Source organism: Mustela putorius, unplaced genomic scaffold, assembly GCF_011764305.1.
Source record: "Mustela putorius furo isolate JIRA1106 unplaced genomic scaffold, ASM1176430v1.1 tig00537303_pilon_pilon_pilon, whole genome shotgun sequence".
Lineage (NCBI taxonomy): Eukaryota > Metazoa > Chordata > Mammalia > Carnivora > Mustelidae > Mustela > Mustela putorius.
This window is the reverse complement of record NW_025422441.1, coordinates 334,180-358,567: the sequence shown is the minus strand read 5'-3', so window position 1 is coordinate 358,567 and position 24,388 is coordinate 334,180. Positions and strand designations below refer to the sequence as shown.

The following is a 24,388-nucleotide window of genomic DNA, read 5'->3' as shown; positions in this document are numbered from 1 at the left end:
CTATGAGTGACTTGAGCATTTTTAATCTGCATTTTGAGGCCTCCTTGCCCCTGCACTTCTGATGGTGGGTTCTCCCCAGGGTAGTCATTGTCATGGCCACCAAGGGCTCTTTCTCCTGACGCACAGCCACACCTGACCCCCTCCACACCGTCGCCAGGCCACAGGCTGTCTTGGCGTCTGAGGTCGGGGAGCAGGGCCAGCCCACAGCCCAGCGGTCAGTGGCCCCAGCGCAGGATCTCCTCTGTGGCCAAGCGCATCAGGGCGGGGAAGCTCAGGCACAGGTGTCTCCTCCAGAAGCGCCGGTCCCGCCCATACACCTGCGCTGGGAAGCGGGGGCTTCCTGCGGGGGAACAACAGGGTGCAGCAGGATCCTGAGGACTCTGGGCCAGGCCCCACCCCCATCCCCGTCAGAGACCAGCCTCCCAGGCCCTCACCGATGCCATGGAAGATGCGGGCCACAGCCCTGCCTGAGAACTGCTGCTCTGGCCACAAGGACAGAAGGTGGCGCACGTCCCGTCGAACCTGGTCCTCCCAGTCCTGGATCTGTGAAGGGGGGGGACGTGAGGCCACTTCCATGGCGCCAGGTTCCACGTAGCCCACCATGTTGCGGGCCAGGAGGCGGAGTGTGCGTGTGTGTGCGTGTGCGCGCACTGGCTGGGCTCACTGCAGGCCAGGAGGAGCGAGCTCTCACCCCTGCCTGTCCTGGCTCCGGGTCCTGATCGTCTTCCGTGTCCCCGGGACTCTCTTCCTTGAAGTAGCAGCTGAGCAGGGCCTTGAGCCTGGCGCTGTGCTCTTCACTGGGCTGCTCCAAGCAGGGCCCACAGCTGGGGAAGGCCACACTGGGGCGAGAGGAATCTGTCAGAGCTGCCCCCCTGCGGGGCGGGGTGGAGGTGGCCCCAGGCCCATCCACCCCTCCTGCACCTGTGAAAGGCCTGGAAGGTGCGGCGCAGGCCGGCCAGGGCCTCCCGCTCTCGGGCTTGTATGTGGCCGTATAGGAAGTCACAGATCTGGTCCCTCTCGTGGGCTGTCAGGTCTCCAGGACTGCGCAGACAGAAGGCGAGCTCCCGGAACTCCACCAGCACCCCCGTGTCCCGACGTGCACCTGCCAGAGAGCTCATCACATGCGGGCAGGCTGGCAGCAAGCAGGTCCGGGGCCGAGTGGGCCGGGCGGGGGGAGGGCATACCTGTTGTGGGCTCGGGCTCCCACTGCAGCTGACGCAGAGCCCGCTGTGCTGACGCCAGCTTCCAGCCCGCCGAGTCCGCCAGCTTCACGACGTCAAACTCTACAGAACAGCCTCCCCCACCTGTGCTCTCCGGCGGCTGCTGGGCCAAACATACAGCCAGGAGGGGACACCTGTCCCAGGACGAGACACGTAATTAGCCATCCTGGCTCCATGTCTTTAGCCCCAGCCTGGGCCAGGATGTGTGTTCACCTGTGGGCCAGGGCCAGGAGCTGGGGGGCACCCCCAGGACAGCGCAGGTGGCACCGGGCGAAGGTGGGTGCCAGCAGCTCCAGCCAGCGTCGTGGGTGTAGCTCCAGATAGCACAGCAGGGTCTCAATGGCTGTGGGTGGGGGACGTAGAGCAGGGCTCAGGGACATGGGCACGTGGGGACCCAGGTGTATGGGGAACGTGCCCACCGTCCCCAGTTCCTCACCCTCCTCGGGCATGTCCAGGGCCTGCACCAGCGGCTGCACCGGAAGTGCCCGCTGGTGGCCTGGGCACCGGGCTGCATGCTGGCTGTTGGGCTGCTCAGCGTCCCTCAGGGACCCGGCCACAGGTGTCTTCTGGCCCCTGGCTCCGTCCTTCTCTGGAGGCTGTTGGGCTTGGGCACAGGTGCAGGGGGGGAACGCGCACTGGACCAGTTTCTTCACGGCGAGAAAGTCAGCTGTGTCGGCATACACGTGTCTCCGCAGCTCCTGCAGGTCCTGGCCCTGTGGCATGGAAGCTGTGACCATGTGGCATGGTGGGGGGAGGCTGTGGGGGAGACTCGGTGGGGGGCTCGAGCGGGGCAGGCAAGAACCTGGGGTTGTAGGAAGAGGTGGCAATGCGCCGGCTGGCCGTCACGCCCAGCCCGGCCCACAGCCTGCACGTAGGTCTCCAAGCTCGCGGGCAGCCCCAGGTGCAGCACAGCTCGCACGTCGGGCCGGTCCAGCCCCATCCCGAAGGCCACCGTGGCCACCACCACCCGCAGCCGGCCGTCCATGAAGGCCTGCTGCACCTGCCGCCGCTCCCGGTGACACATGCCGGCGTGGTAGGCTTTGGCTATGGCCTCAGGGATCTGGCCTGCGGGGAAGACACAGACGGTCGGGTGCACTGTGTTTCTGGGGCAGGTCTGTGGGGCACAAGCCTGCTGACCTCACCTCTGGGCCCCGGGTCCCGTGACGCACGCAGGCAGGTGCGGAGCAGTGCGGCGACACGCTCTGTGTCCTCACGTCTGTTGCAGTAGACGATGATGGAGCTCAGAGCACGAAAGCGGTCACTCTGCAGCAATGTCACCAAAGCCTGGTGGGTGACAGCGGTCAGTGAGGGCTGTCAGAGGCCGTGCCTCTGGTGGGCCCAGGTGTGTGCACCTACCTGCTCTGGGTCCCTGTCCATGGACACAGAGAGGTACAGGTTCGCAGGGACGGTGACCGGCTCGCTGAGGACAAGCTCCTCAGCCACGCCTAGATGCTGGGCCACATCTCTTGAGGTGCTGTGTGTGGCCGTGGCCGTGAGACCCAGGAAGCAGCGCACACCCAGGTGTTCCCGCAGCACCTATGTGGGAGCAGAGCCAGAAAGGGTGCCCAAGCCATCCTCCCTGGCCTGCTCCCTCGTACCCCAACTCAGGCTCACCTTGCAGACACGCAGGTAGCAGGGCCGGAAGTTGTGGGACCACTGGGAAAGGCAGTGGGCCTCATCGACACAGGCAAAAGCGACTGGAGGCAGCTGAGGGAGGCAGCCAGAGGGCCCCAGCCCAGCCCCCACCAGCGCCTCGGGCGACAGCATCAGCACATGCACCTGGGCCGCCTGGACCTGAGAGTGCAAGGTCAGGAGCATCAGGGGAGGGCCGGGCTGCTCCTCGGCCCGTCTTGCCAGGCGAGGCCCCTCACCTTCTTCAGGGCAGACTCCCGCTGCTTCCTCGTCATGCCCGAATGGATACAGGCCACCTTCAGGCACGGGGGCAGGCCAGACACCTGCAGGGTCAGGAGAACAACCAGTGACAAGCCACCCTTCCTTGGTTCTCCCTCCAATGGGCTCTCCGAGCTGCTCAGCTTGACAGCAGCCACCATCTCTGCTTTGGGCTCTCTGGGGAGAGAAAGCCCAGATGGCGGGGCCTACAGGACTAAGGGTCAGGGCTGCCCATGAGCCTTGGCTCAGAAGCACCAGGAACGGACAGGCCCCATGGGGATGCCCACCTTCCTCAGCGCTGCTGCTCCTGGGGGGTCGAGTCAGGTCAGCCCGGCTGCCAGGTCCCTGCTGCCCTCTGGCCACCACTGGACCTGGGGCTGTGGACAAGCTGCCGGGCTGAGAACAGCGGAGCTCCTTACGGCCCTGACTAGGTGATAAGCAGCAGCCTGAAGGAGCCAGAGGACCTCTGGGCACCAGTTCCTGCCTTCTGTGTGGGGCCCTAGGGTCCTGCCAGAGCACCTGGTCATCCATGAGAGACAGGAGGGGAGAGATGACCAGCGTGAGGCAGGGGCTTCGCCGGGCGTAGAGCAGTGCAGGAAGCTGATAGCACAGGGACTTGCCGGAGCCAGTGGGCGACACCAGCAGTGTGGACATGCCTGGTGGGACCAACAGTCAGTATGCCACCCTGTGGCCAGGCCTTCGTCCTGGCCCCTCCCGGCAGGAGCCAAGCTCACCAGAAAGGATCTGCATGATCACACGCTCCTGCCCAGGGCGGAAGGCTTGGTGCCCCAGCTGCTCTAGGGCCTGGAACACCTCAGCCGGTGTCTCTGTGGACACAGGTGTTGGTCAGGAGGGCCCCAAGTTGTCCCCATCTCCCAGGAAAGGCTCTGGGCTGGTCAGCTTCTGCTCACCTGCCACTTGTCCCGAGGGCCCCGGTGGGTAGAGTGGTGGCACTGGGCGGGGCCGGCAGGGTGCCCGGGGCACAGGCTGCTCCACAGTCACCAACAGCTCAGGCCCAGCAGGCTCCGGGTCTTTCTCACTCACTAGGATGAGACACAAAAAGGTGGTGTGGGAACTCTAGGCTAGACTAGAATCTTCCTGGAAAAAACACAAGTGGCCCCAGCCCGCCCCCTTCCTTCATTCACCGGGCTGCTGGCAGCCGGCAGTGCCTATCCTCTGCACCGCCTCGTCTGCGGCGAGCCGGGTCTGCACGTCGTCTTCATTCTCACGGCTCTCCTGGGCACCCTGAGCAGGCTCTGTGTCAGGTGTAAGGAGCTGCTAGCTGCTTCTGTTGGAGGTAGGTGTGCTCCCCTGCCCCCCCCCACGAGTACCACTGTCGTCCAGACAGCGCTAGTGCAACCCCTCACCCAGAGTAGAAGTTTCACTTGACTGGGGGCACTGGGATGACCAGTGGCCTAGCTGTCCGCACCGGAAGCAAGAATTCTTGACTGTGGCTCTGGGCTGACCGCCTCCAAAACACTCCCCCTTCTTCTGCCACTTCTGCTTCCACATCTGGGGGCCACAAAAAACGGTCACATGGCAAAAGGCGGTAGGGATGAAGGGAGTGGCTGCCGGCTCCTCACCTGCTTGCGGAGCAGCCTGCCGCGGAGCGCCGGGCCCCGCACGTAGCGTTTCTGCTTCATGTTGAGCCTCACGTAATTACCTCCGCTCCGGACAGCTGGCCTAGAAAGCAGGTACAGACAGGCGATGGCCAAAGCCGCCCCACCGTAGCTCGTCTCAAGGTGACCGTACTGGGAGGCTGAAGCTGCGGTACCTGGTGGCTGTGGGGCCACTGGGGGGCTGTGCCCCCACGGGTTCTGCTGGGCAGGCTTCTGCGTGTTCTGGAGCCCCAGCTTCTTCAGGCAGAGGTCCCGCATGACTGCTGTCCTGCTGGGCCTGTGCAGGACTCCCTTCTGGTTCCCCATTCCATGTCCACTTCTTGTCTTGACTGTTGCCAGGTTGGGGGCTCTCTGCATGGACTCTGGCTGTCTGTAGGGCTTGAGTCTCAGGGCCAGTGCCGGGACCAAGGACAGGCGGGACACCTGAAGCCAGAGGTTGTGAGTCCTCTACACCCAGGTTAGGCTGGCAGGCCTTGGAAGCCCCCAGGAAATCTGGGGCCCCGTTTTGACACCGCTGTAGCCAGTCAGGGTCTAGAGAGCACAGTCGTAGGCTCAGGGATGCCTGTAGCTGCTGGAGGCAGCCTGGCCTCAGCCGAGGCCCAGGAGGCTGGAGGGGGACCTCACTGACTTCTTCTGGAGAGACGGGGGCAGCCCCTGCGCCTGGTGGCCCTGGGGAGGGCATCTTGGACGAGGGTCCTTGTGGAAGTCGGGGTATGCGGCCCAGAGCTGGCCCAGCCTGAGAGAGGAAGGACAGACCAGCAAGCGGGGAACTCAGGTGTCTGGGCTGCTTCAGACTCTGAAAGCCGCCAGAATGTCCACCCTGAAGCACCGGTTGAGGTGAGAAGCCCCAGGCCGGCCCTGAGGCAGGGGTCCCACCCTGGTTAAGGCTGGCAGGGCACGTGTGACCCCGCGGGTAGAGCTGCACACGTTCGGAAGGGTTGAGGAGAAAGGTTCTGCGGGGACCGGCTCCGCATCCAGGAGGGGCGCGCTGCCGGGCCGGTGACCCTCACCTGCAGAGTGGCCTTCAGGTTGGCCTTGAGCCTCTTCCCGTAGTCCGGCACAGACCCCGCAGCCCTTGCCCCGCGGAGAGGAGCGGGTGGACTCTGGGCCGCAGCGCGATTCAAGTGCGGCCCCCAGCAGCTGGGCTCCGGCGCCTGCAGGACAGACGGTGGGCGTCCGCGCCCCCCGAGCCCCGCCCCGGCCCGGGTCCCGTCCTCCCCCGGGCTCTGCGCCCCCACAGAGGCCTGGTCGCGACTCCCGGCTCTGCCACAGGCGCCCGACCCTGGGTACCTGCTGCGCCGCGGCGGGAAGCGACTGCTCGGGGCTGCGAGGTCCCACGCCGCCGGCCCCGCCCAGGGCCCCCTTCAGGGCGCGGTACTCCCGGTAGAGCGCTGGGGGTGCGGTCAAGGGTCACCGGGGGCCGCCCGGCTCCCTCCCCGCCCGGCTCCCTCCCCGCCGCGCCGTCCGCGCGCTCACCGCGGGTCTCCTCCGGCGCCGCCTCCACGTCCTCCTGCGGGGGGAGCGCGTCAGCCCGCGACCGCAGCCTCCGCCCCCCGCCCCCGGGCAGCCCGCACCTGGCCCGGCCGCCGCCCGCACCGCCTCCGGAACGCGCGCTCCCAGTCCCGCAGCCGCTCCCGCACGTCCCGCAAGCGCTCCATGGCTCCCGCCCGGCGGCCCCGGGCCCCGCGAATCTCCCGCCTCGAGGGCGACGCCGGCCGCCGGCCAATGGGGGCGCCCGGTAGGGTCGGAGGCGGGGCGGCCGGGCAGCCGCCGTCGGGACAGCCAATCAGGGGGGCCCTGGTGGGGCGGCCAATGGGTGGCGGCTACGTCATCGCGGCGCGCGGAGGCGCTGGGCGGGGCGCCGCGGACGGCGAGGCGGGGCGGGTGGCGGCGGCGGCGGCGGCGGCGGCGGCGGCGGCGGCGGCGGCGGCGGCGGCGGCGTCTGTGGGGCCGGTGAGCGCGGGGCGCCGGCCGGAGAGGGAGCGGGGCGGCGTGCGCACCCCGGCCCTGCCTGGCCGCAGGAAGCGGGCGCGGGAGCTTGGGGCGGCGCCGCCCGGGAGGCGGGAGCCGGTCGGTTCGTCCGCGGAGCGGGGAAGGACCTGGAGCCCTGCGTCGGGCACAGCGACCTCGGGCCCCGGGGGGCGACGCACCGGCTTCGAGAGGCAGATCGCGTCGGGGAGGCGGAGGGCGTCGCCTCGAGGGTCTCCCGCGGCTCGAGGCCGGGAGGACCCGGGCGGGGGCGTCTTCGGGGAGACGCCGGGACGCGCGGGCCGGGCGGCAGGGGGCGGCGGCCCCTGCACGGAGGCTCCTCCCGCGGTGACCACACCGGCTGCTCTCGCTTCCTCTCGTGGCAGGTGCCGGTCGCTCGGTCCCGTCACCGCGAGGTATGAGTCGTCCTCGCGGCGTTGGTCTCCAGGCAGCGCAAGGCCGGGCGTTGGCGTCCGGGCGCCTCCAGAACCAGTGCCCTGAGGACTCGCGTGGTGCCTGAGGTTGGGAAGCGCGGGGCCTCTGGAGCCAGACCGCTCCCCCTGCCCCGGGCTCATCGCCCAGGCTGTGACCTTGGGCTGGCCAGGCGTAGAGCTTAGTTTTCTAATGTGTTCCCAGGGGTAGGACCGGGCAGCGGTTTTGAGGATGAGGTGCTGGGCGCGCAGTAAGTCCGCGGAGTGTTGCTGCCGCCGCAGTCAGGAGGAGAGCCGGGGTCCAGGTGCCCCGCAGCCCCAGGCATCTCCTGGGTGCCTCTCGTTAGCCTGGGTGCGCATTCCACGCCGTCTCCACCCCTCTGAGCAGCTCTTGGTCTGGGGCCTACTGAGTCCCGTGGGTCTGAGACTGGGTCTCACTGTGGATCTCGGAGGGGAGGGTGATGTTAAGACAGGTGGCGAGGACCTTGGTGCAGTAACAGTGAGGTTTGCTGTCCGTGGGTCTGTGGGGTCTCCGAGCTGGGCGGTACTGCTGGACCGTAGTAGTTAGGACCTGAGGGTCAGGCCTGTCTGGACTCGACGTTCTCTGGGTGCCAGCCTTTTTTTTTTTTTTTTTTTTTACCTTTGCTGGTGCTTACTAGACTGCACCAGTGCTTCTCGCTCCTGTTCCTGTCCAAGGACAACCCGCCAGAGCTGGAGGAGAGTGGGGAGGTGAATTGTGATGCGGCTTCCCGCCCCCTCGCAGTGTCCTGCCTCCTCCACTGCTCCTGTGGTGGGGGAAGGGCCTGAGCTCTATTCTTCTTTTGAGGAAGCGAGTGTTTCTGATAAGCAGCTTTGTGATTTGGGAGGCTCAAGTACACGTCGGGCGGAGGGAGGTTGTGCAGAGCAGTAGTCCTGAAAACCGCACCGAGGCAAGCGGGTCCTCGCTGATGCCGTGCTGTTTACGTACTGTGTGGAGACTGCCTTTCCGTAGAGTCCCCATGCTTCTAGAGGGAGGGAGCTGGAGGGGGCCTTGTTCCCGTTTCCACTGCGCCCATTGCTAGGCACCTCGCACTTGCTCCTCAGTGCCATGGCCCGCCACTGAGAGCTGGCGCTGTGCCAAGGGCCATGCTGGGCTTGCTCAATACCAGTGACGGAGGAGGCCGTGGCTGGGTGGTGGCCTGGGGTCTGTGCTCCCCGCTGAAGGGCCCTTCCCTGCAGGTGGCTTCCTGCCTGGCCCAGCACGATGCACACGCTTGTGTTCCTGAGCACGCGGCAGGTGCTCCAGTGCCAGCCAGCTGCCTGCCAGGCCCTGCCCCTGCTGCCTCGAGAGCTCTTCCCCCTGCTGTTCAAGGTGGCCTTCATGGACAAGAAGACTGTTGTGCTTCGCGAGCTGGTGCACACATGGCCCTTTCCGCTGCTCAGCTTCCAGCAGCTGTTGCAGGAATGTGCCCACTGCAGCCGGGCCTTGCTGCAGGAACGCCCCAGCACAGAGAGCATGCAGGCTGTGATCCTGGGGCTGACGGCCCGGCTCCACACCCCAGAGACGGAGGCTGGCACACAGCCTCTCTGCAGGTATGAGCTCACCTGAGGGGCCCTCAGGCCCTGGGCTGGGGCGGCGTTGCGGTGGTGGTGCAGAGAGGTCCCCTGTGAGGCTCCAGGTTACTGCAAGAGTTCAGTGCAGTAACGGTCCTATTGCTCCTGTCCCAAGATGGCTGGGAGTGGGTGTGGGCTCTGCTCCCTTGTCTCCTGCTTTAGCCTACCCGTGCTCCCAGGAAGCATGCCCTGCGGGTGCTGGACATGACGGGCCTCCTGGACGACGGTGTGGAGCAGGACCCTGGTACCATGAGCATGTGGGATTGCACAGCAGCGGTGGCCCGCACGTGCATCGCGCAGCAGCAGGGCGGGACTGTGGAGCCTGGGCAGGCCCCCCTTCCTGTGGAGGTTCGCGTGGACCTGCGGGTGAACAGGGCCTCCTATGCATTCCTGCGGGAGGCGCTCCGAAGCAGCGTAGGCAGTCCCCTGCGGCTCTGCTGCCGGGACCTGCGGGCCGAGGACCTGCCCATGCGCAACACTGTGGCTTTGCTGCAGCTGCTGGACTCGGGCTGCTTGCGCCGTGTGGACCTGCGCTTTAACAACTTGGGTCTCCGTGGCCTGTCTGTTATCATCCCCCATGTGGCCCGCTTCCAGCACCTGGCCAGCCTGCGGCTGCACTATGTGCACGGGGACTCCAGGCAGCCCTCTGTGGACGGCGAGGACAACTTCCGTTACTTCCTGGCCCAGATGGGCCGCTTCACTTGTCTGCGGGAGCTCAGCATGGGCTCCTCTCTCCTCTCCGGACGGCTGGACCAGCTGCTCAGGTGAGCAGGCCCCACTACCACCCTACCCTTCCTCCTCTCCCCGAGACCTACTCCTGGTTCTGCCTGTCGGTGACCTCCTGTGTCCCCCATAGCACCCTGCAGAGCCCCCTGGAGAGCCTGGAGCTGGCCTTCTGTGCTCTGCTACCTGAGGATCTGCGCTTTCTGGCACGGAGCCCACATGCTGTCCATCTCAAGAAGCTGGACCTTAGTGGCAATGACCTGTCTGGCAGCCAACTAGAGCCTTTCCAGGGCTTACTGCAGGCAGCCGCGGCCACGCTGCTGCACCTGGAGCTGACCGAGTGCCAGCTTGCGGATACGCAGCTGCTGTCCACGCTCCCTGTGCTGACGCGCTGTGCCAGCCTCCGCTACCTCGGCCTCTACGGCAACCCTCTGTCCATGGCGGGCCTCAAGGAGCTCCTCCGGGATTCAGTGGTACAGGCTGAGTTACGCACGGTGGTGCACCCCTTCCCTGTGGACTGCTACGAAGGCCTGCCCTGGCCGCCGCCGGCTTCTGTTCTGCTGGAGGCTTCCATCAACGAGGAGAAGTTTGCTCGTGTCGAGGCTGAGTTGCACCAGCTGCTACTAGCCTCAGGCCGTGCGCACGTGCTTTGGACCACAGACATTTATGGGCGCCTGGCAGCAGACTACTTCAGCCTATGACCTCCAGGCCGTGCTGGGGTTCAGGGCTGCTGAAGACCCCTCCTTGCCTTAGATAGACAGACCCTTCCCTGGCACCCTGCTGGAGGCCTGACACAGGGCACTGGTCTCAGGTTTCCTTGCTCCTGGGCACTGGGAGCCTTCTTTTGCTTTGGGCAGCACCTTGTGGTTTGCCTTGGGCCCGTGCCCCTGACTGGCTGACTTTTGGCTTCAGGGCTGGATTCCAGGCCTGCACGGCCAGATTTGGTTTGGGTGCACTTGGCTACCCTTGGTGTTGTGGTCCTCTCAGAGAGTGTTCTCTCTAGGCCCTTCCCAAGGGTGGACTGCTGTGGGGCTGAAGCTGGAACACGGACCTGCTTCAAGGAGCGCTGGGTCTCCCTGCCCTGGCACCCAGGAGACCTCCTGGCAGGGCTTTGGAGCCAGAAGGTGTCGTTAAGGTACAACGTGCAGTGTGTTTGGAACTCGAATTTGTGGTGTTTTTTTCTGTCCCGATTGGTCAGAGTGACTTGTCGCGGGCTCTGCGTCATCCCCAACCTGGCCGCTGTCTTCCCGTCTGCTGCCCGCGCCTCCCCTTCCCTGGGCACCCCAGCCTTCTCCCAGCCGGCGCGGGCCTTTCCGCAGCCCGTCGGCCCCCCACCTGCGGGAGACCCCAGGACCTGCGGCGGTCGGGCGGGGACCCCACGGAGCTAGAGGGGAGGGCGGTGCTGGGAGGGCTCTTTTCTGGAGCGTCTCGGTAGGGGTGCGGGGACCCCCCTCTGGCTGCCGTCCGTCGGCATCTTGGGCCTCCCGTGTGGCAGAGCTGGGGTCGGCAGGTGTCCGCCCCGCCCCGCCCCGGGGATCCCCCCACCCCGCGCCTCGTCCCCATACACAGCGCGCCGCACACTGCGCAGCTTCCAGCCTTTACTGACGGCGCCTGCGCGCGGCGAGCCCGGAGCCGGCCAACCCGCGCGGCCCACGTCATCAGCTCGCGCCCGCCCCCTCGGCCCGGCTCAGCAGTGAATCTCGTAGGCGGCGGGCGGCTGCAGCGGCAGCCCCGGCCCCGGCCCCGGCCCCGTGGCCGCGCCGTCCGCCGCCTCCGTCGGGCCCTCGGCGAAGAGCGGCTTGGAGCGGTCGATGACGAACATCTCGTGGCCTCGCTCGCCGCGGAGCTCCTCGAGCTGCGCGAAGCTGCAGGGCCCGTCCGAGTAGTCGTTGACGAACAGCGCGCCCTCGCCCGGCGGCCCCGGCGCCTTTTTCCGCCTGCGCCGCCGGCGGCAGATCAGGGCGGCCAGCAGCAGCGCCGTGAGCGCCAGCAGCGCGATGGCCGCGGCGACGGCCGTCTGCGTGGCCAGGCCCAGCGCGCGGAAGGCCATGCTGCCCGCCTCCTGCAGGGGCTCGTGGCCGGCGGGGCCGGCGGGCGGGGGCGGCGGGGGCGCGCGCGGCCGCGGCTGCTGCTGCGACAGGTTGACCAGCAGCCGGAAGGGCACGCGGGCGGCGCCGCCGGCGTTGGAGGCCTCGCACTCGTACTTGCCGGCGTGCGCCAGGGTGATGTTGCTGAGGAAGAGCATGCCGCTGCCCGTGTCGGGGGCGCCGGGCCCGCCTGCGCGCGGCGCCCCGCCTTCCGGCCGCACCTGAGCCCGCGGCTGCCCTTCGCGGGGCTGGGCCACCTTCCTCCAGGTCACCAGGGGCTGCGGGTAGCCGGAAGCCTGGCAGGCCACGCGCAGGTCCTCCCCCAGGCTGGCCGTCGCCTCCAGCGGCTCCACGTGCACGGAGGGCGGGATGCAGATGAGGCTGCTGCCGGCTATGTCCAGGAGACTCTGGAGGGCCAGGCGCGGGGGCTCCGCGCACGTGATCTTCTTGTCCCTGGAGCTGAGCAGCCGCTGGCCCCCCTCCTTGATCCAGGCTCCCAGCCAGTGCAGGGCGCAGTCGCAGCGCCATGGGTTCTCTGTGGGCAGAGCAGCGGTGGGCAGGGAGCTCGGGGGTGGCTGGCCAGGACAGGAGCCCCCGTCCCGCCTCCGCAGGGGGCCCCTGCCCCCTTTTCTCTGACCCCAAGCTCCTTGGCCTGTGGGCAAGCTCTTCCCTCCCCCCTCCTCAGTTCTGTGATGCAGGTTCCGGTTCTCGTCTCTAAGAAAGCCTCTACTTTTCTGAAGTCTCTCCTTGCAACGAGTCCCATCATTTTGGGGGAACCGTGGTGTCCACATAGACGTCCCACAGCACTGACACCTCGCACGTCCTGTCAGCCGTGTTTCAGGCCCTGTGTCTGGCAAGGGCAGCCCTACTTTCGTCCTTCCGGTTCCTGCCCTGATAGCCAGAGTGTGCACGTGCGAGCCCCTCAGCTCCTTCCAGGGACTTGTACTTTAACTGTCTTCCGGAGGGAAGTTCCCTGAGCGGTGCCCCTTCCCGCACCCGCGTTCCCATCAGCCTCCTCGCACGGGTGCAGGCTGTGGTGTGGCCCTCCAGAGTGCTCGCGGATGGGCTGCAGTTCAGAGCCACCGAAGCCAGAGCCTGCCCCACACCTGGGCCGGTTTGTTTCCTCCCGCCGCCTCTGTGACCGGGAAAAAACCTCCGCGCGAGGCCCCTTCCCCCCAGGAGGTACCTGTGAGGCGAAGGACTTGCAGGCTGGCCAGGGGCTGTAGGGCCTCACGGCTGATGGTGCCCAGCTGATTCCTGCTGAGGTCCAGCAGTGCCAGTGAGGAGAGCCCCGCCAGGGCCTGGTCCTCCAGCAGCTCGATGCTGTTTTCCTGCAGGTGCAGCTCCTGCAGTCGCTGAAGAGAAGACACAGATCATCAGGGAAGGGGGCCCTGGGAGGCAGGTTCCCTTCTGGGCACGCTGGACTGGGTTGCCTTCTCCCCCTCTCACTACTCCCGCCGCACAGGGCAGTGAAGGTATGGGAGGACCCTTGCCCCTGCCCACGTAACCCCCTCACCGGGAGGTGCAGGAAGGTGAAATCCAGCAGCTGCACCAGCTGGTTGCCCGCCAGGTAGAGCGCGCGCAGCTGGCCCAGGCCGGCGAAAGCGCCGACGCGCAGGCCGCGCAGCCGGTTGCCGGTGAGCGCGAGCTCGAGCAGGCGTGGCTGCGCGCGGAAGGCGCCGGGCTCCAGGGCGCGCAGGCTGTTATTGTGCAGGTAGAGTCGGCGCAGGGCTGCGAGAGGTGCCAGTACGCCCGGTTCCAGGCGCGCGATGCTGTTGTCCTGCAGGAACAGCGTCTGCGGGCCGGAGGGAGGGAGGAAGGAGTCTTGACCCCGCGGAGGGAGTCTCCCTCTTCCCTAGAGCGCTCCAGTACCCTCGGGCACGCTCACACACCCTCCCTTCGTGTCGCGGGCACCTCTGCCCCGCGGCCCAGTGGCCCCGCGCGGTGCCCACCTGCGTCCCGGGTGGAATTCCGGGCGGGACGACGCGCAGCCGCAGGGCGCCGCACTCCACCGTGGCGCTGTAGCAGCGGCAGGCGGCCGGGCAGCCGGCAGCGCCGGGCGGGAGGTCAGGGAACCACAGCAGCCATAGCAGCAGCAGTATGGGCGCCCCCGTGGCCATCTCCCGCGGGACCGGCCGCGGGCCACGAAGCTGCAGCCTCTTGAAGGGCTTCCTTATAGTCCACCCCGGATGTGATGGGCCTCCTGAAACACAGGGCGGCAGGCCTGCCCCTAACACTTGAGGGCCAGAGAAGGACATGGATGAAGCCCCACACCCTGTGTGTAGTTTCTGAAAAGTTATAAATCAGTTCAAGCAATTGGTTAAAAAAAAAAAAAAGTTGAGGGGCGCCTGGGTGGCTCAGTGGGCTAAAGCCTCTGCCTTCGGCTCAGGTCATGATCCCAGGGTCCTGGGATCCAGCCCCACATCGGGCTCTCTGCTCAGTGGGGAGCCTGCTTCCTCCTCTCTGCCTGCTTGTGATCTCTCTCTGTCAAGTACATAAATAAAAATAAACTCTTAAAAAAAATACATTTAAAAAAAAAAAAAGTTGACTTCTTTCCTTTACAAAAACAGTCATGAAGATCTGGCGTCAATGCGGAATTTCAGGTTCGATGTGGAATTTGCACTGTTCTTGGTCTGACTACACAGGCCATGTGGGGAGATCCAACCCTGCCTCACTCCCTTGTCTTCCCGTCTATCTCCGTCCGGCTCTGTAAGGGGCTTCCTGCTCATGCGTGTGCACGTCCGGATCGGGCTTCCCTCTTCATTCTAGCAACCGGCCACTCCTGGAATCCAAGGTGCAAGAGGCCCGTGCAAGGTGTGAGCCTGGGAACATGTAGGTGGTGAAGACCCTTGCCCAAGCACAGGCTAAAAGGGCAAGAATGGGCTCTGGGAAGGCCGCCTTCCCCTCGTCCATATGGACTCCTCTCTGACACCTCCAAAAGCAGAGTCCATAACAAGTGCGCCCCATAAAAGGCCCGAGGCCGCACCCTGCCAGTGTCCTTGTCTTCACCTGACCCTGACCCAGCCGTTAAGTCTAGTCCTTTTATCCTTGGAACTCATGCTGTGTTACCTGACCCTGGGAGCACCTGACATACCTTGACGGGTAACATGGGCAGAACTGATCCTGGAAGCCACCAGCTGTAGGAAAATGGAGGCACAGCTGCCCCTGCCCTCCTGGGGGTGATGGTGGTGGAAGAGTTTGCAGAGAATTAGGGGTATTTCTCAGGGAACATGCTGGAGAATTGGGGGAATGTGGCACACAATAGGAAAGTCAGTTTAGAAGCCATGGCCTATGTTCTCCCTGCTGGCTTCCAGCAAGGTGCTTCTGCGTTTGGGCTCTGGAACAGCTGGGGCGTAAAAGAGGGCCCTTGGGCCACCAGCTGGGTTTCTAGGATACTTTCCCCAGTGGGCTGTGGGAGCAGTGACCTCCTGAACTGTGAAGGAACATAGTGTGTTGGGCTTTATGCTCGTGCACCTGTGATCCTACAAAGATGGGAAGGCCTGGGTCCAGTTCTGGGCACAGGAAGTTGAGTTTTAAAGGTGGGGACTGGGGCTAAGAAGCCAGCTAGTCTGGGCCAGGGAGGGCAACCCCGATGGGGTTCTGTCATCCAGCCTCCAGCCCTTTCCTCCAGCGTCCCACTCTGAACCCCTGCCTGCTTACCAGGTCTCCCTGCTAGCAAGAGGGAGTCATGTGGAAAGGCACCAAGTGGCCTTGGTGTCTGTCCAAATCTTCTCTAAATTGTAACACACATGATTATTTAAAGTCACTAGAAATGAGATAGGCACAGCAAAAGTTTTAATGGAACATAGCTTTGGCCCAGGCAGAGGCAGTTCCCAGGTGTCTCGGGATGTGTGTGAACCCCAAGGACCTGAAAGCATACTTTGGACTCCCGGGAGCCATTTCCCTGAGCCAAAGGGCTGGCCAAGACTTGCGCACCCAGCCTCCCCCCGCAAGTCCTCTCAAGTGGAGGAGCTTCTTGGCTTCCTCCTTAGGATCCAAGGCACTGCGGTTCACAGGGACACCCCCTAGACGCTGACTGGAATAAAAGGGCCGGCGTGAGCAGGGATGAGGGCCCAGGCGGGAAGGGCAGAGACGGCCAGCCCAGAAATCCTTCCACCCAGCGGACAGCCCTCTAATCCTGTTGGGCAGGGGGCGGGGCGTCACACACAGGATTCTGCGTTGGCTGTCACCGTCTCCAGGGCGCCGTCCGTGCGGGGACTGGAGGGGCGAGGAATCCCTGCGAACCCCCGGGGACCAGCGCGAAGCGCGAGCCGCGTGCCTCGACTCCCCCACGGTGTCACCTGCACCCCCTCCAGCGTGGGTCAGTCCTGGGCCGGTTCAGGGCAGGGCGTGGTCCCCGCCAGGTCTCCTCCCCTTCTGAGTGCGCGCGGGGCACAGAGCCGGGACGGCCCCCGATCCCGCCCCCAAGCCCGCTGACCTCGGGTCGGGCGCCCCCTCACCTGACGCTCCCGCGGCGCGGCTCCCCCGCCGAGCCCGCGGCGCCCCGGCCCACCGAGCAGCGCCGGGCGGGGGAGGGGGCGGGCGCCGCTCGCGCACGCGCACTGGAGCCCCCGCGCCTCCGGCCCGGCTCCCCCCCGCGAGCGAGGGCCAAACCAAATGTAAGGACGCCCCGGGCCCGAGGTGTGGGGAGGGAGCAGACGGGCCCGCGACCCCGCCCTTCCTCGCGGTCGAGGCTCCGGAAGGCGCAGCAGCACCTCGGACAGCGCCGAGCGGGCCCGGGCCGCGGTGCACCTCTGCCGCGCACGCGCATTCGGCCGGCGCGCTCTTCGGGTGCGCGTGCGCAGCGATGCGCGGCCGGGACCCGCGAGGGGGGCGGGGCCGCGGGAGGGGGCGGGGCCGCGGGAGGGGGCGGGGCCAGGGGCTTCTGCGCCCGCCCGCGGTCCGGCGGGCGGCTCAGGGCGGCGGGGTGGCGAGCAGCAGCGGGGCCAGGTCCATGGTGAGGGCGAGGCGGCGGCCTTGCCAGCGCACGTGTGAGGGCAGCGCGGACGCGCCGGGCGGATACTCGAAGCAGGCGCTAAGCTCGAAGGCCAGGGCTGAGCGCACCAGGCCCACGCCGCCCGCACGCTCCGGCGCCGGGTGGTAGAGGCGCCCATTGGCGGCCAGGGGCAGCAGACGCGCCGGCTCGAAGGGCACGGTCAGGGCCTCCCCGCCGCCGCAGTAGGAGAGACGCGGGGGCTCGGGGCCCGAGGCCAGCAGGTGCGTGAAGACCACGGGCCGGTCTTCGCAGCGCAGGAAATTGCGCTCCCTGCCGCAGGGCGAGAGGAAGGGGAAGGAGGTCTCGTAGCGACCGCTGCGGTTGGGTCTCAGGCGGGAGAAGAAGGTGACCAGGAACTGTGCGTCTGGAGGTGAAGGGGCACGGCTGCTTACCATGCCGCTCTACGCGGGGCTCTGCTCCCCCAGGCCAGCGGCTCGCCCTGGGCAACGCCAACGGCTGGCACCGGTTGTCGGTGCGCCACCTTGGCCTCGGTCTAGACAGCAGGGCTCTTGGGCGCGGGATGCCCAGCCCTCTGCTTCGGGCGGGCCAGTGGGCCAGTGGGGAGGCCGGGGAGCAGAGCGCACCAGGGCCTTGCCCAAGGGACACGGAAGGTGGGGAAGAGGGTGCCGCAGTACCTTTGAAGCAGGTGATGAAGTTCTTCATTTTGGAGTCATCCAGGAAAAGCTGCGGACAGAGGGGCAGGCCATGGCCCATGAGTCCCCCCGGGAGCCAGACAGAGCCGCCCCCGGGCGGGGAGGCCTTGGGCAGGCCTGAGCCGGGGCTACGGTCCGCCTCCCTTGCTCGTCTGCACACCGAGTGCGGAGAGGCGAGTGGAAAGTAAACCCGGGGCCCCCACCAACATCCCCGCGTCTACCCCGCACGCCGGGCCGTGCGGGTGCCTGAGCTGCCGTGCTTTGCCCGAGCCTCTCCCTTCCTCAAGTTTCTAATCAGGTGTGCCACTTCCTCCGCGGAGGCTCCCCTACTTGCTTCCTCCCGACACCGTGGATGTCCCAGCCAGGGCTTGCAAGCCAGGCGGGGCGGCCCCGGGGCAGGGGACCCGACGGGGGGGGCAGGACCCGGGGGTGCGGCGCGCGCGAGACGCAGCTGCAGCTCCGCGTGGCAGGCTGGCGGCGGCGGAGGCCGGGCGCCCCCATCCCCAGCTCGCCGATCCGTTTACTAACCTCGGGGACCCGCCCCTCGCAGGCCCGCCCTCCGGCCCCCCCTCTCCGACAGGTGCGCCCCCGCAGGCCCGGCTCCAGGCCCACCTGGCCCTGATGATCCACGTAATAAAAATACTCTCGCGTCCGGGGCTCCGGGGCCTGGCCCTGCGTGTAGGAGATGTCCCCGCCCCCGCCGCAGGCCCGGGTCCCCCGGAAGCGCGCCAAGGCCCGGGCGCCGCCCCGGAGCGCCCCGCATGCCCGCCACATCTTGCTCCCGCGCCGGAAGCGGCGGGCCGGTCACGCGGGGCTGGCGCTGCGAGAACACGCATCCCCCGGCGACTGCGGCCTCACACTTCGGGTTCCGGAGACCGCGCGGGGCTCGCTTTCCCCGGGCGCGGCGGACTCCCGCACGGCGGGGGCGCCCGCTCTGCAGTCCCGCCGCGCAAACGTCACCGGACGGGACCGCCGGGCAGCGGGGCGCTGGCGGGAACGCAGGCTCTGTCCCTCCGCCCTCGGAGGCGGCACTCGGAGGCGGCAGCCGGCACGGGGACGAGGTGGCCCTCGGAAGGCCAGCTCCGCTGACCGGCGGCTGCGCGTTCGCTCTGCCCGGAACCAGGGCAGGTTGGGGGCAGGACGCGGCACAGCCCACTCTCCGCGCAAACGGGCAGGGACTTAAGGGTCGACACATAGCCCAGGTGGCCGCAGACGGCGCAGGGGACCTGACACCCAGCTGGTGCCTCCTCCCTGGCTCAGCCCCTCTCCCCCATTCCCAGGAAACGGCCTTGCTCGTGGCTCACACCCCTACGCCCCCTCTCCGTTCCCCCATCTTCCCCTGGCCTGTCCACGTAGGTGACCATACTAGCAACAGACTGGCTGCTGGAATGGACTGCCCAGCCCCCAGCAGAGACTGGACGAGCACGAGGCGACAGGCAGTGACCACGGCTCGCAAGTGTCCATATGTATTTTATTCACACAAAGTGTCGTCACCTCTTGAGTCCGTGCGTCAGAGCTAGAGTCTGTGGCAGGGCCGTCCAACCCAGGCCCGGAGACCACCCGACTGAGGACACTACCTCAGGGGACACCCGGGCAGCAGCAGGGCTGGGCTTTTTTGTTAATAATAAATAAAAACTCAACTCTAAAAAATATATATATATATATATATATATATATATATATAAACTGGGGAGAAATTAAGTTTTACAATTGGAACTCAAAATTCCAAAATGGAAAATGTACAAACTGAGAGTCTAGGTACCTCCTACCCCCAGCTCTGGCTTTGAGGAAGGGCAATCCTGGGGGCTCCCTGGTTCCCCATCTTGGGGCTCCTTCCCTCTGTTCCACTGCAGATCCCAGAAGGGGATGGGGCAGGGCTTGGTTTTTGGTGGAAGCCAAGAAAGTGGCGAAGAAAATGAAGGAGTGATACCAACTTGCTCTGCACAGAGGACAGGCTAGGACGGCTCAGAGATAAATAGCATTTGGGTTAAAACTATGTCATTAGCAAATTTAGTTCTATCTTTTCCTCTATATCTTTATACACAGGCGGATTGGTGTGGATAGAATCTGAATTTATAGTTACACGAAGAAAAAATACTCTTGCCCCTCCCCCACCCTGCCCCAAGAATGCCTGCCCAACAACCCTGCCCCCCACCCCAGGGGACTTTGGTTTGGGGGCCCCTCCCCACCCAGAGAGAGCCTGCAGGGCCCTGCTCTGGTGGACAGTCCAGTGCCCTGGGCCCCCCAATTCCTGTGCAATCTCGACGATGGAGGCCACAGGTGCCAGGGTGCGGGGTGCGGGGTGGGGGGTGGGGTCGGAGGCTACGGGCCAGGAAGGGGACCGAGGGGAAGTGCCGGGCAGAGGCCAGACGGGCAGCCAGCCTAGCAGCAGGAGCCCCGGCCTCCCCCCGCGAGGCAGCTCACGGGGGTGAGGGGGGGCGTGTGCTCTCAGGCCGGCCGGGAGGGGCAGTGTCGCTTGGCTCCAGGAAACAGAAGGCACTTTCTGGGGGCTGACCGGCCGGCGGTGGGCGGGGCGGTGCCCAAGGAACTGGCCACTAGGCGGGGGCGGGAGGGGGCCGAGGGGCGCCCCTCCCACGGGCCCTCTGGCGTCCACAGGCCCAGGGCCTGGGGTGGGGGGAGAGGGTGGGGGGGGGGGTTTCCAGGGCTGGGGCGGGCATGGGCGGAGCCTGGCATGCTGCCTCCGCGCCTAGGGCGTTCCCTCCCCCCTCCCCGCGTGCTCCCCTGCCCGGGCGCCCCCCGAGCGTCGGCTCTGTCCCCACCCTCGGTCCTTGGGCCCCTCCCCCGCGCTATAGCACGCCCTCCATGAAGCTGGTGTCCAGGTGCTGGATGAGCACGCGGAGGAACGACATCTCCTTGCGCGTGTTCTCGAAGATGACGCGCGGGTCGTCCGACCGGCAGCGCAGGCAGTTGGGCGCCATCACCATGGCCAGGTTGCTGACGTCCATCTTGGTGATGGCCACGTTGGCGGGCTGCACGAACACCTGCGCGGAGGCGGCAGGAGGGTGGGTCGGGCCGCGGCGCGAGGCGTGCCCCGGGTGGGGTGTGCGCGTGCCCGTGCGCGCCCCGGGGGAGTGTCCCAGGTGGGCGCGCGCGCCCCGGGGTGTGTGTACCTGAAGGAAGCGGATGAGGTAGCACAGCACCAGGCGGTTGATGCGCGGCAGCGCGTGCACCACGGCCACGGCGGCCTCGGGGTTCTCGTAGTGCGCGATGCACTGCTCGTAGAACTCGTGCGGGATCAGGGGCTCCTCCAGCTCCCGGTACCACAGCTTCAGGAGCGAAGCTGCGGACACAGCGGCGGCGGAGGGGGGCGCGCTCAGCACAGACTGCTGGGTGGGGCTCCCCTGGGCTGCTCGGGAGCCAGGGAGTGGCCGGAGGGTTAGGGCGACACAGGGCGGGGGCAGCGTGTGGCACGAGCAGTGGTGGTGTCGGGCCAGACTGGAAGCACCAGACCCTGGCGAGCTGGTGCTCCTGAGGCCCTGGATGGACCCCGGGGGGCCGGGGGTGATGCAGGGAGTAAGGAAGTGGCAGGCAAGGCCCCAAGGACACTGGAGGATGGGCAGGGGTTGTCTGTGCTGGAAACAGACCAGGAACCATGGCATCACTGGGGGAACGAGGGGGAGCCCAAGTGCTCCAGCTGCCTGCACCGGGCCGCTCCTGCTCCCCGGGGGATGAGGGCTCACCAGGGACGTGGGGGTCCTCCAGGCCGGTGGGCACCTTCCACTGGTCCACTTGCAGCTTCAGAGCGTTCACCTCATCAATGTCCCCAGGGACTCTGTGGAGCAGGGGGGTCTCACTGGGGAGGACTGTCTGCACCCTGACGGTTGTCCCGCTTCCCTCTGCTGGCCTCCCCCAGGCAGATGCCTTCATCAGCAGGTTGTCTAAGGCTCAAGCCCACAGGCTTCAGCTTCCCCAGCTCTCCCCTCGGGGCCTGGGTCGGTGAGTCCCCGCAGCAGGTTGCAGGCCTCCCCACCGGCAGGGACTGTCGACCCTGCCCACAGGTGAGCACCATCTCCTGGCTGCTGGGTGTCTTTCCAGGCTCACGGCTCAGGCCCTGCCTATGGCTGATGTGCAAGTGCCCTCTGGGACCCTGGTGGCCATTTTTACAGAGGCGCAGTCCCCAACCGACCCTCCTAAGTTCAGGCATACTGCCATTCGGGGGGGTATGAGTCTGAGTTGCCTCCATCATGGGTCCTCCCCGTCCACATGATGGGCCTCTTGTGTGTGGTGGTTCTCTCTGGCTATTCCCAGGCAGAGGCACGAGTCCCCTGGCCCCCAAACCCAGGGCTGGGGCATGGAAGTTGGCTCAATGGTCCCAGTGCCTGCCAGAGACACATGGTGGAGACGCCCACGGCCCCCACCCCCAGGGCCCAGGATGCAGAGCACCTGAAGATGCCTTCTGTCTGGTCGCCGTTGAGTGCCAGCACCTCCTCAGACAGACGTGTCTGCACCCAAGGCAGCTGCCGCTCCGGGTACCGCTCCTTCTGCATGTTCATGACCTCCTGCAGGCCGCTGCCAAACATGGACGGGCTGAACACAGCGTTCTTGGCGTGCCGGATTTCCTCCACGTTGGGCTTCTTCAGCCCCTGCAAAGACAGCCCAGTTCTCTGTCCTGGTGCGGTCCTGCTGCCCTGCTTCCAGCACCCCCCCTTCCCTGCTCTCTCACCCCTGCTAACTCCAGGCGCCTAGTCAGAGCTGGAGGCACCCCCAACCCCCTAAATCACTGGGGGGGGCACCCTGCTGAGCCACCAACAGTGTTCTAGCTCATCAGGTGGCCCCACTGGCCGCCCAGGAGGAAGGTGAGAGCGACTCCTAGAGAAGTCCCTGGGGCCACAGAGGGGCCAGGCTGGCTGATCTGGACCATGTGAGACCTCCGGGGGAGAAGCCTGAGTGGGGGACATGCAGCTCCCAGGCACAGGATTAGTGCATTAGGAAGGAGAAGAGGAGAGGGAGCCAGGCTCTGGGACAGTGGGGGAAAGTCCCGGGAAAGGAGGGCCCCAGGGGCTTCTTAGGTATGGGTGGTGGGCCGAAGTGGCCGGGGTGGGGGGGACAGAGGGGAAGATGGCCAAGAGCCACACACCCTAAGACCAGGGAACAAGGTCCAGCCGTCTGGTGTGACCGGCCTGTTCTCCAGAGCGGCTGTGGGAGGGATGTGACTAGCAAGCTCTGGCGGACACTGAGAAGCTCTGGGTGTCCCAGAGCACCACCTGCCCGTGCGGGCCACCCTGGCTACCAGCGTGGGAGAAGCCCTGTGATGGCCAGGAGGGTGGGGCAGAGTGAGTGAAGGGGGCCATGCTGGTCTTCGGAGCCTGCCCTGCAGCCCCAGGCTTGGCCATCCCTGAGCCCAGGGGCCGTCGGCCAGGGGGAGGGTCCCCGCTGGCAAGAGTCGTCTCTTGGCCTACTCACGGGCTGTGACCCTCCGCCACCCCTCCCTGCAGCAGCCCGGCGGTGGCAGGCCTGTCACCCTCCCTCGGGCGGCCACAAGCCCCTCGTCTGTACTGGGTCCTGAACGGGGGTGCAGCCCCAGCCGCCCCGGGCTGCCTGCCTCGGTGGGCTCTCTGGAGCACCCTGTGAACCATGAGCCGTCCGCTCCCCCTCCGCAGCCAGCTGGGCCCGAGGAGGGCAGGGCACCCCCGCTGTGAGGGCCGCCTGTCAGGTCTCCCTCAGACCCAGCTAGGTGTCGGCTCGGCCCGTCCAGCCCCGCCGGCCATCGTGGGGGAAGCGCGTACCTTCTTGGCCCCGGTCAGGGCTGCCTTCTGCAGCTTGTGGTAACAGTACTTGGCGTAGGTGCTTATCGCCACCCCTGCAAGAGAACGGGTGCTGGTTGGCTGGGGTGTGAGACGCAGGGGCCTAGAGAAGCGGCGGTAGGACAGGTGAGGACAGGCAGCTCCAGCAAGAGCCCTGAGGTCCTGGGCCGGCCGGGCCCACTCCTGCCTATCACTTGCCCGGGGACAGTGGGTGCTCACCTTCCTGGGCTAAGTCCTTCAGAGCAGAAACCCCCATGGACAGGCAAGGGGCACCTCCCTCCCCTCAAGGAGCCAGGCTCAGGAAGGAACTCCCCTGCCCACCACCAGGAAGGGCAGGCCATGGGCCCCGGGGCCTCCAAAACCCCTGCTCCCCCGGCAGGCTAGCCCTGGGGAGTCCCTAAGAGGAGGAATTTCCACAGGCAACAGGCGTAGAGGTGCCCAGTGCCCTCGGCCTGGTGCTGGGGCGCAGGCCTCCCAGCCGGGAGCGGCCTGGGCAGCGGTGGGGAAAGGGAGGCCGAGGGGATGGGCGGCGTGTGGGAGGCGGTGGCCGCATCCTGCCCAGGGCTCTCTGGGAGGCCCCCAGCACAGGAAGACACCTTCGGGTTCTGCCCAAGGGCTGAGGGTGACAGGGAGAGGACTGGGCTCCTTTCTTAAGGGAGGGAGCTTTCCTAAAACTCAGTCCTGGCACAAGTTCCGGCTGGTGGTCTTGGGGGAATGGCCAGGGTGGCATTCTGAGGGCAAGGACCCCAGGGACCTTGGCTGGGAGGTTCTCCAGATACAGAAATGAGGGGAGGAGGGAGAAGCCGAAGGGGGGTGAGGGGAGACGGAGCGGAGGAGCCGCTGCCCCACGTGTGGCATCGTCCCTGGCCGAGGCAGGGGAGAGCCGGGAAGGACAGGCAGCCCAGAGACCAAGGGTGCACACAGGCGGAGCCGGAGGAGCTGTCCGGCCCAAGGCACCGCAGCCCCCCAGAGACAGGCTGGAACGAGTGCCCCAGGCTCAGAACCGGCCCCTCGCCGGAGGGCTCTGCCCCCACAGGGCCCACCTGCCCCGGGGCCTCCAGCCAGAGGGAGGCCAGGTCTCTGCACTCAAGTCCCAAATCAAAACGCCCCGTCTTCTTCCAAAGGAAGCACCTTCTTGCGGACGGCTGAGCATGTGGAGGTGCTTAGACCCCAGTGGGAACAACATACCATGACTCAGCCCCTCGGTCTGTTCATTTTGGATGATCACAGAGCAGTGGTGTTAATGTATGTGGCGAGGGGATTCCTTTTACAGTGACCCAAGTGAAAACCGACACTACCCGTTCCCCCTGGAGATGCTGCTTCAGGTCCCGGAGGAGCCGGAGGAGCCGCAGACCCCGGCAGCGAGTCCAAGCGGCAGCCTCTGCTGGGCCAGGGCAGGGCGTGGCCCCGGGACCCGTTTGCCCCAGGCTGACCTGGCCATCC

At 66.4% G+C, this 24,388-nt stretch overlaps 5 protein-coding genes across 15 annotated transcripts in view; 1 reads left to right on the top strand and 4 right to left on the bottom strand.

Annotated features, from left to right (window-relative positions):
- Positions 1-7: 7 nt before the first annotated feature.
- On the bottom strand, positions 8-7,337 carry RECQL4 (RecQ like helicase 4). 3 transcript variants are annotated; one of them, XM_045074044.1, is made up of 23 exons: positions 6,880-7,337; positions 6,206-6,239; positions 6,020-6,120; positions 5,740-5,883; positions 4,885-5,465; positions 4,694-4,793; positions 4,478-4,622; positions 4,256-4,366; positions 4,022-4,153; positions 3,845-3,937; positions 3,630-3,766; positions 3,092-3,175; positions 2,835-3,014; positions 2,577-2,756; positions 2,363-2,504; positions 2,023-2,285; positions 1,657-1,933; positions 1,434-1,563; positions 1,185-1,354; positions 922-1,102; positions 692-839; positions 435-543; positions 8-340 (listed from the first exon to the last, which is right to left on the bottom strand). In XM_045074044.1, exons 1-23 carry the CDS (start codon positions 7,270-7,272, stop codon positions 216-218), a joined length of 3,960 nt encoding a protein of 1,319 aa, XP_044929979.1. In that variant the 5' UTR covers positions 7,273-7,337; the 3' UTR covers positions 8-215. The 3 variants fall into 3 exon arrangements, with proteins under 3 accessions (XP_044929979.1, XP_044929981.1, XP_044929980.1); XM_045074046.1 differs by lacking the exon at positions 6,880-7,337 and adding an exon at positions 6,326-6,466; XM_045074045.1 differs by lacking the exons at positions 6,206-6,239; positions 6,880-7,337 and adding an exon at positions 6,304-6,446.
- LRRC14 (leucine rich repeat containing 14) lies at positions 6,639-10,609 on the top strand. 5 transcript variants are annotated; one of them, XM_045074054.1, is made up of 4 exons: positions 6,639-6,682; positions 8,347-8,700; positions 8,901-9,485; positions 9,578-10,609. In XM_045074054.1, exons 2-4 carry the CDS (start codon positions 8,372-8,374, stop codon positions 10,143-10,145), a joined length of 1,482 nt encoding a protein of 493 aa, XP_044929989.1. In that variant the 5' UTR covers positions 6,639-6,682; positions 8,347-8,371; the 3' UTR covers positions 10,146-10,609. The 5 variants fall into 5 exon arrangements, with proteins under 5 accessions (XP_044929989.1, XP_004779442.1, XP_012904872.1 ...); XM_004779385.3 differs by lacking the exon at positions 6,639-6,682 and adding an exon at positions 6,690-7,113; XM_013049418.2 differs by lacking the exon at positions 6,639-6,682 and adding an exon at positions 7,089-7,218 and having other exon boundaries at positions 8,480-8,700.
- A 419-nt stretch (positions 10,610-11,028) lies between these two features.
- On the bottom strand, positions 11,029-16,092 carry LRRC24 (leucine rich repeat containing 24). 2 transcript variants are annotated; one of them, XM_004779500.2, is made up of 5 exons: positions 15,992-16,092; positions 13,484-13,734; positions 13,048-13,326; positions 12,718-12,886; positions 11,029-12,066 (listed from the first exon to the last, which is right to left on the bottom strand). In XM_004779500.2, exons 2-5 carry the CDS (start codon positions 13,649-13,651, stop codon positions 11,132-11,134), a joined length of 1,551 nt encoding a protein of 516 aa, XP_004779557.2. In that variant the 5' UTR covers positions 13,652-13,734; positions 15,992-16,092; the 3' UTR covers positions 11,029-11,131. The 2 variants fall into 2 exon arrangements, with proteins under 2 accessions (XP_004779557.2, XP_044929984.1); XM_045074049.1 differs by lacking the exon at positions 15,992-16,092 and having other exon boundaries at positions 13,484-13,919.
- Positions 16,093-16,373: 281 nt separating this feature from the next.
- CUNH8orf82 (chromosome unknown C8orf82 homolog) lies at positions 16,374-18,116 on the bottom strand. Its single transcript, XM_045074055.1, has 3 exons — positions 17,793-18,116; positions 17,163-17,211; positions 16,374-16,891 (listed from the first exon to the last, which is right to left on the bottom strand). Exons 1-3 carry the CDS (start codon positions 17,952-17,954, stop codon positions 16,446-16,448), a joined length of 657 nt encoding a protein of 218 aa, XP_044929990.1. The 5' UTR covers positions 17,955-18,116; the 3' UTR covers positions 16,374-16,445.
- A 514-nt stretch (positions 18,117-18,630) lies between these two features.
- The window catches only part of ARHGAP39 (Rho GTPase activating protein 39), a 96,497-nt gene continuing 90,739 nt past the window's right edge, over positions 18,631-24,388 (bottom strand). For all 4 annotated transcript variants that reach the window (XM_045074047.1, XM_045074048.1, XM_013049424.2 and 1 more), the window contains 5 exons: positions 22,928-23,001; positions 21,585-21,784; positions 20,882-20,973; positions 20,312-20,481; positions 18,631-20,182 (listed from right to left, as the gene is read on the bottom strand). In XM_045074047.1, the coding sequence (XP_044929982.1) occupies positions 19,988-20,182; positions 20,312-20,481; positions 20,882-20,973; positions 21,585-21,784; positions 22,928-23,001 (731 nt within the window). In that variant the 3' untranslated portion in view covers positions 18,631-19,987. The remainder of the gene's footprint in view (positions 20,183-20,311; positions 20,482-20,881; positions 20,974-21,584; positions 21,785-22,927; positions 23,002-24,388) is intronic.

What these genes read in the sequence shown, in the direction of transcription:
- RECQL4 (XM_045074044.1), bottom strand. Translation starts at nt 7,272, where the DNA reads ATGAGCCCGGGGCAGGGGGAGCGGTCTGGCTCCAGAGGCCCCGCGCTT. An exon ending in TGCCGGCTGCCAGCAGCCCG is followed by an intron (nt 4,154 to 4,255) that starts GTGAATGAAGGA and finishes GTCTCATCCTAG; the next exon opens with TGAGTGAGAAAGACCCGGAG. An exon ending in CTCCTGGCCCTGGCCCACAG is followed by an intron (nt 1,355 to 1,433) that starts GTGAACACACAT and finishes GTCCTGGGACAG; the next exon opens with GTGTCCCCTCCTGGCTGTAT.
- LRRC24 (XM_045074049.1), bottom strand. Translation starts at nt 13,789, where the DNA reads ATGTCCTTCTCTGGCCCTCAAGTGTTAGGGGCAGGCCTGCCGCCCTGT. An exon ending in GAATTCCACCCGGGACGCAG is followed by an intron (nt 13,327 to 13,483) that starts GTGGGCACCGCG and finishes TCCGGCCCGCAG; the next exon opens with ACGCTGTTCCTGCAGGACAA. An exon ending in GCAAGTCCTTCGCCTCACAG is followed by an intron (nt 12,067 to 12,717) that starts GTACCTCCTGGG and finishes CTCTGCCCACAG; the next exon opens with AGAACCCATGGCGCTGCGAC.
- CUNH8orf82 (XM_045074055.1), bottom strand. Translation starts at nt 17,954, where the DNA reads ATGTGGCGGGCATGCGGGGCGCTCCGGGGCGGCGCCCGGGCCTTGGCG. An exon ending in ACGTGGATCATCAGGGCCAG is followed by an intron (nt 17,212 to 17,792) that starts GTGGGCCTGGAG and finishes CTCTGTCCGCAG; the next exon opens with CTTTTCCTGGATGACTCCAA. An exon ending in CTTCATCACCTGCTTCAAAG is followed by an intron (nt 16,892 to 17,162) that starts GTACTGCGGCAC and finishes CTTCACCTCCAG; the next exon opens with ACGCACAGTTCCTGGTCACC.
- LRRC14 (XM_045074054.1), top strand. Translation starts at nt 8,372, where the DNA reads ATGCACACGCTTGTGTTCCTGAGCACGCGGCAGGTGCTCCAGTGCCAG. An exon ending in GGCACACAGCCTCTCTGCAG is followed by an intron (nt 8,701 to 8,900) that starts GTATGAGCTCAC and finishes CCGTGCTCCCAG; the next exon opens with GAAGCATGCCCTGCGGGTGC. An exon ending in CGGCTGGACCAGCTGCTCAG is followed by an intron (nt 9,486 to 9,577) that starts GTGAGCAGGCCC and finishes TGTCCCCCATAG; the next exon opens with CACCCTGCAGAGCCCCCTGG.